The sequence below is a fragment of the Venturia canescens genome, chromosome 4 (assembly GCF_019457755.1).
Source record: "Venturia canescens isolate UGA chromosome 4, ASM1945775v1, whole genome shotgun sequence".
Classification (NCBI taxonomy): Eukaryota; Metazoa; Arthropoda; class Insecta; order Hymenoptera; family Ichneumonidae; genus Venturia; species Venturia canescens.
This window is the reverse complement of record NC_057424.1, coordinates 15,136,152-15,148,669: the sequence shown is the minus strand read 5'-3', so window position 1 is coordinate 15,148,669 and position 12,518 is coordinate 15,136,152. Positions and strand designations below refer to the sequence as shown.

The following is a 12,518-nucleotide window of genomic DNA, read 5'->3' as shown; positions in this document are numbered from 1 at the left end:
ATGCCCCTTTTTCATATCTGGAACTTTAACGAGCATTTCGCAAGTGTTCGGCGAACATCAGTCGTTAGATTGTTATTCATTATTGGTGGAGCAAACGGCGATATGAAGAGGGAGGGACAAAAAATGAGCTTTGAGACGAAAACAATAAAAGAATGCAGGAGAAATTATAGTCCGAATAAATCCTATCAACCGCGACAAAAAGAAATTCAACAGAATGTGAATTTCCTCCGTGTGAAGGTGCAAGTAAAAATAGATAATTCACGCGCAAAAGATTGGAAAAGTGCGAGCTAGTTTTCATCGGAGATGATTGAAATCCTTGAAAAGATTCTTCATCCAAAAGTGCTGGCGGAGTGACGAAAGAGCGCCCTTCGAATTCAATGGGAACGAGCATCGCCACGTGTACTCCGTTCAATTGGGCTCACTTTAATTGTGGCTTCTAAGCTTGGGATTAAATAAATCAGGGTCCGACGATGGAGAATTTATATTAATGAGACTCCATGGCGAGAGAAAACAAGGCTGACATTTCATTGCGTTCTCAAAGTGACGTTTCATCGATTCAACAGTCCGGATTATTGAGAAAAACGATCCAATGCTTTTTCTCGTCGAACGATCCAGCATCAACGTTCTGATCACACCGGCAGAAGGTCATCGCCCAGTTCCTCGTCACCGAAATCGTCGTCTCTTTTACCGGCCGATGTCATCGGTCGCACTGGCATAGGACCAACCGGATCCGCGTAATTTATTTCTGGAAGAATAAATTTATATGATTTTTGAGCTCATCAGTTGTGTCAACTCGTTCAAGCTTAAATAAGAAGTTTGTGTCAGCCCTCCCGAGTTCGCAGTTTGAAGATATTTTTGCCTTTTTCTTTTCGACCTATTCACTTTTGCCATTCCATTTTGACCGAACAGCTATAAATCTCCAAATGTTTAACAAACGAATAAATCTTCACGAGATCGAGCATTCTTTCTCACCAGTTGAGTAAGAATTCGTCGAGGGTGATATTTGATGGAGCTTGAGAAAGTCATGGGGTTTTCTTGGTCTTTTTAGCCATGTTAGCATCTGCTCACGAAATTCAATTTTACTGTTTGAATCGCCAAATGTTTTGGGCGACTGTAACGAATTTATGGTGAAATATGACAAAACAAAAAGACTGCGTGATTATAATACTGAACGATCGATTAATGCAGCGAAATTTTAGTTGGAAAAAAATCTCGTCGATTCGATATATTCGAGAAACTCGATCATCGAGATTTATCGACCAGATGGGATACGAAATTTGGTCTAAATGGAAGCATCTTTGGCCCAGAAACGCGATCAGATTTGCAATCAAGCCCGAGAAGAATTCGAATCGATCTCAAAAGCAAAGCTTTTGATAAAATCCTTGCTCCTGAATTTAACTGATTTTCAAATTTTTCGTCCAGCATTTCGTAAAGATAAAATTGAAAATGTAAAGTGTTTCGCTTTAGGGTGACTTATTGACTGAATTTCCGCGAACGAACTAAAACAGGGTGTCTAATTTTGACCAGAACAGAAATTTCATAACTTTTAAGGCTTTTTAAGTCAAGGAACAGGAATTTTTCATGACTTTTCTTATGGTTCTGATACTTTTTATTCATCTTTTAATTATAAAAAAATTCAATAAATATAACAAAGAAATGATATTTCATTTTGAAATAAAGAATCTTTTTTTCTTACAAACTATTCATTCGATATTCGTTTTTATATCGATGATGAGTATTGACGAACCAGACATTGTCGCCACCCCGCGAATTTTGAAATCATGTTGAAGAAAACCAAATTATCGACAACGACAATGAGCGTTGCAGAGATCGTAAAAAATCAGGTTGTTTGGTAATTTTTCATGACATTTAATGATTTTTTCAGGTCCGAGTGTAATTTCATGACATTTAAGAATTTTCATGACTTTTCAAGTCGTTAGACACCCTGTAAAAACATTTCCGAGTCATGCCGCGATGAGAAAGATCGACGATCGAGTGCGACGTATTTCGTAGGATCTGAAAATTCATAAACAATCCTATTTTCGCGTTGTTTTGCCTAACCGAACGATGAAGCATCGAGGATTTGATGTATCGAAGCTACGAATAGATTCGCGAATGATTTGAGCGCATCCATCATCCATTCAATCCATTAGAGTTGCAATGTACGATTAATATACGAGTACAGGGTACATCACTTATTATTTTTCCTCTCTCTTTCTCCCTCTTTCTATCAGTACACACGATGTGCAGTTGAGCTTAGCCGCGCGATATACCTACGACGAGAAACGAACTACGCAAAAGAAAATCCCGTTCGTTCGTAAGTTGGGTACAATTCCGCGGCTGTCTCGGAGATTTATGACTTACTCGTGTTACCAACTACGCGCTTGCATCCCAATTGATCAAATACGGACACCATAATACATAATTTTAACCTCACACGTCTGGGGATAGTAAAGAAGAAACGATTTTCGTTTATTCCGATCTTTCCAAAGTTCTTCCGCGCTCGTTTCTACCTTCATTAAATTATTTCATTTTCTCATTTTCATTTGAAATATCGACAAAGCTTGAAATCCACTCGATTATTGTTTCGTTGTGAACGATATTTTTTCTCTCTAGCAATAATCTCGGCGAAGGCTCCAGCTTGATCGTTTCATGGCCGAAAAGGCATTCGTTTTTTCAAAATCGAGAATCGTCCGATTTTTTAAAACAATCATTGCCTTGCAGTTTTACCAGCTCGAATAACTCTGACAATAAATTATCCGGGAGATTAGATATTGGACTCGGTCTTCAGGTAACTTACATTTGATAACTTTGATACATTTACGACGTTGGTTAATAGCTCGCAGGAATCATTATGTCATTGGATCGATATTTTTTTCAAGAAAATTCTCGTTTTATGGAGTCTCTATTGTTCTTTGATGCTGATAAATGAGCGTCCGTTCCCAAGAAAACATCGTATATCTTTCATTGAGCGATTAAGTTACAGAGGCGAGAAAAAACTTGGATACATGTGTATATACTCGCTCGGATATATCACAGAGGAATCATGCGTTAGTGGCAAAGTTCATTGCAACAGCGGTTGGACGCTGTGATAATCTGAATTGATCCAATCATTCTAGTTGTCAAGGGCACACGGAGACTGAAATATTGAGCGAAACGAGCGCGAATTTAAGAAAATTCATGCAGGCTCGAGGAAGTTTGAAAATTTCGATGAATTGATTCGCGTTTTAATGAATTTTGTGATGGGTTGTGAGAATTGTGACTTCTCGGAGTCCTGAGGGGGGCCGAGGACGAGTATTTTCAGGTGATTTATTCAAGATTAAATTTCCGCGAAAGCAACGAGCGCGTTTACCAAAAATTGATTCCGGCTTTGGGCAAGTGGCGAAAAGTTTGAAAATCGATGCGATATTTTCGAGGGTTTCCCTTGGTTCAAAAGCTCCCGGCGAATTGTCCACTTACCAGGGGGACCGTTGGCCTCCGGAGTGAACTCGGTGTGATTATCGAACGTTGAAACGCGACTCAAGCGATTAGCCCCGCTGGAGGAAGTGCCACGGTTCTCCTTGCGAAGGGGCACAGGACTGGAACGATTGTCCGACTGCATACTCAGGCCCGAGCCTCCCCTCGACGAGGCGCCGCTGTTGCTTCTCCTCGATCCTAATTAAAAAATGTCAAATTACTCGCTTCTTCGTTGACTATTTTTAGTAAGGATTTTGCCTGTCGTCGTCAACCTGTCGTCCCTGGCCGTGCGGATCCTTGACGTTCCTTCAACTCCTTAGCCCTCTCCGCCTTCTTAAGCTCGTTCGCATAATTCTGCGCCTCTTTGAGGCCGAGATCGCTGCACAATCTCACGAGGAACTTGAGACACTCGATGTTTTCAGGAAATCGTTTGTGAATGTCCTGGTACTCGGTAAGAGCTTTGTGGAACTGACCGGTTCGTCTGAGACACGCTGCTACCAGCAAACGCCAACGTGGTTGATCGGGTGCGAGCTCGACCGCTCGCTCGAAGTACGCCAGAGCTTTTTCGGCGACCTGCAAATCATTCGAGTCGTCGGTTCGATCGTATGGGTTCAGCGAAAATCGATTTTGGCAGTATTTTCAAAAGTGCCTGGTTCCACGAATTTTCAACTCTATTTAACTCGATTTTTCAATACTTCTTGCAGCAGCCTTGGCCACTTTATTCGGAATTTTATAGAACAACTGCAAATAGATTACCTGCATCGATATGAAATAAGAACCCAGCCAATCAATGACCTCGAAATTCGCTGGATAGAATCTGTAAGACTGAAGAGTATGCCAATGAGCCAAAAGTTTTTGTTGATCCTCCAAATATTATGTTAAGTGTACACTTGTGATGGGCGAAAAAATCGAAATTTTTTTATTACATCTTTCTTGAAAAATACCTTTGCGGTGGGTGGGCACGACTATTAAAAAACTCGTAAAAAACTATCAATCCGATCCATGCGAAATTTATACAAATTATTTATTATAATAATAGTTGGGGCCTGGACGAAGGATTTCGTATTTTGTTGGAAAAAAACGAAATTTTTGTTAAAACGGTCGCCATTTTTATTAAATCAAAATTTTTACGAATCCTCAGTCCAGATCCAAGCTATTATTATAATAAATAAGTGGTATAAATTTCGTATTAAACGGATTGATAGTTTTTTAGTCCACCGCAACTGATGCTCAAAAAAAGGTGCTACTGGAATACGGCTGGAGTCGCGCCATTTAGAGAAATTTTTTGATGAAAAAAATTGTACAGATACATGAACATATGTACTAATGTACTAAAAAAAAATCAAGAAAATCTCGTTTTTTCGTCCGCTGCAAGTGCAAGACCTTAACGAATGTTTAGTGTACGTAGAAAAGTCTTACGTCGCTGTAGTACTGATACGCCTGTTGCTTATCGCCGAGATTGTCGTACATTTCACCCAACTTTTGCAGTACGCCAGGGTCGGAAGGAATGATGCCCAACAATTGATTGAACCTTTGAATAAGAGCGAGGATTCGTGAATTTTGGGTATTTGAATTTCGATAATTGGATATCTAAATTGGAATTCGATGTCAAAAATCTGCATTTCAAATTTACTCGTAATTTTTACTTTTTAAGCACATTTTTTATAAAGGCTAAGTTCAGCATTCCAAAAAATAATTATTTTCGAGGAAATAAAGTTTTTATACCATTCAGCTGCCTGATCGAAGTCGTTCATCAGTTGATAGAGATGTCCGATTTGATAGAGGGTCTGAGGATCGTGTCGTACAATATTTCGTAATTTCCAGAAGCACTCGAGAGCCTCTTCGTACATGCTTTGTTTTTTATAAACCAATCCTTCGAGAAATAAAATTTTTATTTCATTTTCGAATGAATTATCAACGAAAATTCATGTTTGATATTTCAAACAGAAATTACATAAAATTACGTTAAATTTGCTATGAATTTTGTTTAATCGATTCTGTCCTGTTGCTCCATCACGGTTTTCACCGCTCGAAATTTTTCCCTCGATCACGCAATTCTTTTATCTTTTAAAGCCCAAAAAACTATTCTCGAAAATATTATTCGTTTTATTCGTCTCCCTACGCAGCTTTGTTCTCAGTTATATCTCAGTCACACAGATAAGCTGAAAACGTCGTCGTACCTAAATTGTAGAGTGCCTGAATGTGACTGGCGTCACTGTCAAGAGCGCAGAGCAATAATTCACGCGAAGTTTCTAATTCGCCTTTTTTGATGGCACATGCCGAAAGATTAACATAAGCCGCAGCGTTATAGCTGTCTGCCTTCCGAGCTGCTTCGGCATAACGTTCCGATTGATCGTAATCGCCCCTCTAATAAATTAAATATCATATTATCGATTGGTATCACAAAAATGGAGGGGAGGAATCAAGTTTTCGGAGAGTTTAGCCAGCTTCAAATTTATTCGAATCGATTGGTAAATCGACGTTGTTTCAGGTAAGAGTCCGAATGAATGAAAAATTTCTTCATTGAGGTTTCAATTATAGTAGCTCGGCCGTGCTAAGTCGAGTTTGCAGCTATTTCATGCTCATTTATTCCAAGTCCAAATTATTTATAAATTTAATAAACACTTACATTGACAATATTTTTGTCTTAAGAATGTAATAAAATGCTTTAAAGATATCATAAAAGATAAAATTTATACTTCAACTTGACTAGTTAATGATCGAGTCAATACCGGAGATACCGGTACTAGACGAACGAAAGCACGTGAGTCAGTCTCAGATATAAATTTGATGAAATTCCTGCGATTCCCGAGTTTGCCTGAAGTTCAATCAGCTGTTACTAGCAGTCCAACGTAATGACTGACATCCCCTTTCGACACGTCAAAAACTAACTGCTAAAGTAGTGTTTTTTCCTAGTGTTTTTTCACAATTAATATTATTGTGAGTTTTCCCATAGAGTACCGTGTTAAAAATCCAACATTGTAAATGAAATAATTCCCAATTTTTCCCCGTAAGAGCCCCGTGAGGGCTTATCGTTATCAGGGGACCTTAAGCTATCGTTAACCGGAAAAAAAGTGGACCCTCACCGTACCTTATTGATCGGCCGAACTACTTTAATCAGATTTTCCAGGTCGACTTACGAGGAAATAAATGAACGACAACATCGTCGATGCGGCGCTATTCGCTTTTGTTTCTCTGTTCTCGAAGGCTTTCAGTGTTTCAATCGCCAATGAGGTCTCCCGATTGTGGAGAAAAACCATGGCTTTGTTGATCTCCAAATCCGCGGCGAGTGGACCGTAGGCCGAGGACCTTATGGCTTCGACGCACCTTCATTCGATGATCAAGTTTGAAACAGCGGATTAATTTCTCATTTTTGGAATACAGCACGCCGAGGATCGTTTGCCGGGGAATTTAATCACGTTTGGTGGCTACTATTCAATCCTCGATTTTTTCATTTGCTTATCTTGCCTCGAAAAAAATCTCGAAATTCATTTCATTATCAAATGACATCGTGACCGTGACACATATCGATAATGAAAAATTCTCTTTAACAAAGTATCGGTGTTTATAATCGCATAATTACCAAGCGAATCCAGCCGATAATGTGTCCTCAATAACCGGAGCTATGAGCTTCGCTGCGCTCAGGATCGTTTTTTCTGCCTCCAGCTTCATCTCTTTCTCCAATTTTGAAAGTTCGTCGACCTTTATTACTTCGTTCAATATATTCGCGGCAACATCGTCCTGCGTAATGTTTTTTTATTTCATTATCGATCGTTCCTCTCAACACACTTTCCCAAATATTGAAAAATTCACTATTCGATAAACATGGGAATGGTTTGCATGATAATATAAAATCCGATCGATGTCATAAATTTTAGTGCTGCACGTAACTAAAATTGTAACTTTTTTGTTCATTAGAACTTTCTCAAGTTCCTGATGCTTCCCGTAGCAACGAATATTCCGAATAACCATTAAATACTTGGCCTCGAATCGATATAATAAATTTTAATCCTGCTCGTAACTGGGATAGAAATTTTTTTCAATTAATTCAGTTGTTAGAATAAGTTAAGAAGAATCGATTCCCAAAATGTTTTCAAGCGCCAGTTTTTCATTTCTCACACGTTTTACTTGATTTTATCACAAAATAATAACAGATTTGTATTTTGTTCAATACGTTTTTTCATGATTTGTGAAATTTTTTTCAAGCTGTTGCGTTGAAATGATTTACAGTTCGTTTCGAAAGTTTTTTACATTTTTCGTGAAATGATCAGGAAACAAGGGACCATCAACGTACTTGTCCCGCAACCTTTTTTTTTCTCCAGGGGCATTTTTGAGGTTTAAAATGTCATGCCATCGTAAAGAGCTCAGAGTCCCAGGGCTACTTACCGTGCTCATACTGTATTTGTCCTCCTGATCAATGTTGAGTTGTACCTCGAGGAGCTCCAAAAAATCACGCTTCATTTTATCTCGATGGGAAAGAGCAAAGTGGCAGAGTATAGCGTGTAAGCCGGCTTTGAATTCAGCCCTTTCTCGCATCACCCACTCGAAACTATTGGCAGCTTCCTCCAAACGTCCCATTTGCACGAAAAGCATACCGATATTGTGCATTATTTTGATCCTTCGGTAGTTTGTGGGAATCTTTCATGAGATATTGCGTACACAGAAGTGTCATCGGCCATTAAAACCGAGTACATAGAGTATGAATCGATTAAAGTGAGAGGTTTATTACCGTAGATCTTTGTGAGCTGCGGTTGCTTGATCGAGAGCCATTCTGTACATTTTTATAGCCTGTGACAATTGACCTATTTTCACGTATATATTCCCCATGTTGACTTTCAGCCTCGCGCTGTCCCTGAATACTTTTTTTCTCGTTATTGCCTGATACGTAGCAATCGCTTCCGTGTACATCTCGTTGTTTGAATATTGGATTGCCAAATTGAATAAAACCTGCAGCACCAAAGAAGTACCAAAAATTTTTATACTCCAACCGACGAGGGAAGATCCTTCGAGAACGTTTCCCGTTTTCTCAGTCTTTCGTCGTGGGGACGGACAAATATTCGGACGAACAAAATTATCCATTTTCAGCAAATCCACGGACGAAAAAGTTGATCGATAAACATCGAACTTGAACCAAAGCTAATCTGGGTCCGACCACTTTTGGTAGTTGAATAGCTTATTTGGGTTTGCAATTTTTTGCAATTTTGCTCGAAAATTTTTATTAAAATCTCTTGATGGATATATTCCTTGGAAAGTGAATCCTTCAAGGCTATCGGAAACGACCCCAATCTTCCCCTTGGTATAATTCGGTCCTCGCGTTCTGTAACCGTGTCTAAACCCAGACTTTTTTCTTCGTTTTTTTTCATAGTGAAAAAACGGCATTAAATAAAGTCGCTTTCGAAGGAAAACATCCGAAACCGTGTTTTTGGAAAATTGAAGTGGTTTCCGATCCCGAATCGCGCCAAATCTCTGCTTGACCGATCCCAAGTTCGTTTTTTTCACCATGAAAACAATGTTGAACGTACTGCGAAGGTCAAGTCGACGTTGTGGTTGTCACTCAGGCCCGTTTGTTCCTGAAGACGTATGAGGATTCTTTCTCTGGAGGATGCTTCCCGGGCTCGCTCGAGGGCAACTTTCATGTCATTTTCGCTCTCCGCCATCGCCGAACTTTCGATCAATTCCATTATTTTGCGCTCGGCAACTTTGATCTTTTCTTCCTGGCTGGGTGTGAGAATTGGAACCGAATACTCAGTAAATACGACTCTGAAGAAAATGATGAAAAACTTACGTGTCTTCTTTGCCGGTTGTCAGTGGCGGAGCGGGCCCCCTTGAGGTATTCGCCATATTAAGGGGGTCAAAGGGCTGACGATTATTGCTCGTGTAGCCAGCCCCGCGGACTGCGGTCATTGGTCTCGGACCTGTTCCAGGTCGACCTGTGACCGCTGTACCTCGCCTATGGAACTACAATCCCGAAGAATTCATGATTGTTACGAAGGTCAAAAAAACAATCACCGAGCTTCGTGTCGCAGTTTCACTCTCTCAACACCACAATTTTTCACTCTTCGCGCAATCGTTCCATTCACAGACCTTCAATTATTTACCTCCTAAAATACTCAATATTTTAAAAACCAATAAAAACGCTTTTCTTAAGGTATTCCTTTCACGAACCTGAATATTCTACAAACAACTGATTTCAAATGACAGTAAAGTTAAGGCCTTAGGCCACTCTAGAGGCCGAAAAAAATAGGCTTTTTGGAAATTTTTTTTCAGAAATACTACAAATTAAATCGAGATAACAGAAACGTGATTTTATTATTCATATCAGTGACTGCTTACAATAATTTTTTTGAAACGATTTAGTGCAAAATGGCGGCTGTGCAGCGTTTTTGCGATGGCTCAACTTTTCAAGTTGGCCGGACTCATAACTCAGGCAATTTTCAACCGATTAACTTGAAATTTTGAAAATATCTTGAAAAATACATTGTCTATGGAAGTACGTAGGATTTTTGCGATATATTGATTTTTGGCCAAATGGCGCCCTTCTAAAGTGGAAAGTGAAGATCTTGAGAAACTTGAGAACTGAAGAATTGTCAGATAATTGTTAATAACGAATGAACTACGCAATATAAAAAAAAAATCCTACGTACTTCCATAGACAATGTATTTTTCAAGATATTTTGAAAATTTCAAGTTAATCGGTTGAAAATTGCCTGAGTTATGAGTACGGCCAACTTGAAAAGTTGAGCCATCGCAAAAACGCTGCACAGCCGCCATTTTGCACTAAATCGTTTCAAAAAAATTATTGTAAGCAGTCACTGATATGAATAATAAAATCACGTTTCTGTTATCTCGATTTAATTTGTAGTATTTCTGAAAAAAAATTCCCAAAAAGCCTATTTTTTTCGGCCTCTAGAGTGGCCAAGGCCTTAAAATGCATGCGCACAGATTGGCCAAAGTTCAGGTCAGCTTACCAAACATTTAATGAAGAATGAAAACTTGAAAAATCGTAAAATTTATACGAGAGCTTTTATGGAGACTCCATCGTCACCACATTTCTATTCAATAATTCATATACTAAATAATTATAAATTCCTGATGCAAACTTTCTCACATATAAAAAAAAAATGTAAGAAATTCATAGCGATGATAAAAATAAAGGGTTACCGAATGCTCAAAAGAGATATTAACGATAGAAGTTGGAAAAATGGCAGAAGCAGAAGCTTTTCGTATGTAAGAGCGACTTCTCAGAGGTTAGCAATCAGTCGAAATTTCGAATGCCCCAATTTGCGCCAACAAAAAATACGGTCATGCGAAAGAAATACCTTAAGGACGGGGTAACGTCAATTCGGTGAAAAAAATGTTAAGAATTTTTTTAGACGCTACAGATAATAAATGTCTATTTTATTCATTGTGACATCATAATTCAATATATGAACAAGATTTCCTGAATTTTAAAAACTCGAATGTCAATAATTTAACTCGATGGTAGCAGAGACACTTCGGGAAAAAGTTGCCCACCGGTGAACAGTGCAAATCGAAATCTACTCGACCGATCCTTTCTTTGAAATTCGGCTCATGTTACTTTCTCACACAATTGACCAGGAATCTACAAGAGCTTTTTTCAATTTTTCATAATTATTAATTTTACGATAAGAAATAGGCTCATTTTTTAGACGAAAATCAGTATTTTCACTTCTAAGCGTTACAAAAGATGAAAAAAATCGAGAAAAAAAATCCTCTCGTAGATACTTGGTTAATTGTGTAAGGAAGTACCATGCCAAATTTCAAAAGTATCGGTCGAGTAGATTTCTCCACTGTTAATAGTGCAAAATTAATTTTGTAATGAGTTGACTTACACCAGTAGAAGTTCCGAGTCGCATCGCCGTTCCTGGAGTTTTTGGTGTGTGCTAATAAACACGTCAAAATTCATTCAACTTACTTTTCAATTAAAAGTGACATTTTTATAAATTTCCACCAATCTAATTTCGTCGATTTTTTGACGAAATGACTAATGACGGAAACTAGAGTTCATCAAGGGCAAGAAAGTACAACTTCGGTAATATTTAGAATCGCAGTTTTTCCGAAAAATGGTTATAAAATTTTATCTTCCTCTCATCGGTTAATGGGCGTGTCTAATACAACGATGAAGAGTCGAGGGAGTTTCAAATATTTTCGTACTTGATTTTTTTTTTAGCAAAAACAAAGAGCTTATTCGACTTTGGCATTTTTGAACTTGACAAGCTCCATTAGAAGCTCCATATAACACGAATTTTTGAAACCACTTGACAGATTCTTATTATTTGCCTGAACATTTTTCTTTGTAATATTTCGAAAGTTTTCACTCATGGAATTTCATAATGTATTGTCATCCAAAATCATCGAGCATATGCCGCTCATTTTCTCAATTCAAATTTTCATAGTGGGGTAGACGGCGTGACGCTAATGTAGAAAAAAGTCAACGAGAACCCTGCTGCCCTTTTATACGCTCGAACATAACGGTTTTTGACGTTTTACTGGAGACGTGAATTCGTGCGTTATTTTACCCACAACTCTCTAACCGTATCGATAAGGAAAAAAATGTGACAGTTAACTTACAATCGACCGTTTGGCGTAGCTAGTTTGTAGAGCTTGTTGAAACAATTCATCCTGATCAAGATCTTTGGTACTGTAGATCGAGGGATAGTCATTGTAGCCCATGTACAGATCATCGTCGACCAACGATTCTGTTCCCAACATATCGATAACTTTACACTTGTTAAATCGACACTGTAGAAATTCGCTAATTGATATTGTCGAAAAATTGATTATTTATTTTATTTGCGTCAATGAATAATTCGACGCATGGGTATTTCAATCACTTGAAGAATAAACACTAGTGCTTAAAAGCATGACAATACCGGAAGAAAAACTAAAAATATCAGGTAAGCAGTGAAGTTTTGTTTTGTATATCTTCGTATCCTAGCTACAAGATCTTTCAGACCGACTGTAGCACAACAATGAACGGAATTAAAAGTTATGCGCATGTGCGACAACGGCAAAATCTCATTTTATTGAATTTCTGCTTT

The 12,518-nt window shown here is 38.4% G+C and overlaps 1 protein-coding gene across 2 annotated transcripts; it reads right to left on the bottom strand.

The window, feature by feature from the left end:
• Window positions 1–466: 466 nt before the first annotated feature.
• Window positions 467–12,479, bottom strand: nompB (intraflagellar transport protein 88-like protein nompB). Of its 2 annotated transcripts, XM_043415703.1 has the most exons (15): window positions 12,049–12,479; window positions 11,310–11,360; window positions 9,242–9,414; window positions 8,979–9,174; window positions 8,186–8,403; window positions 7,843–8,074; window positions 7,040–7,197; window positions 6,597–6,783; window positions 5,637–5,823; window positions 5,182–5,329; window positions 4,876–4,987; window positions 4,213–4,281; window positions 3,729–4,029; window positions 3,460–3,654; window positions 467–745 (listed from the first exon to the last, which is right to left on the bottom strand). In XM_043415703.1, exons 1-15 carry the CDS (start codon window positions 12,187–12,189, stop codon window positions 630–632), a joined length of 2,484 nt encoding a protein of 827 aa, XP_043271638.1. In that variant the 5' UTR covers window positions 12,190–12,479; the 3' UTR covers window positions 467–629. The 2 variants fall into 2 exon arrangements, with proteins under 2 accessions (XP_043271638.1, XP_043271639.1); XM_043415704.1 differs by lacking the exons at window positions 11,310–11,360; window positions 12,049–12,479 and having other exon boundaries at window positions 8,979–9,170; window positions 9,242–9,268.
• Between the last annotated feature and the right edge of the window lie 39 nt (window positions 12,480–12,518).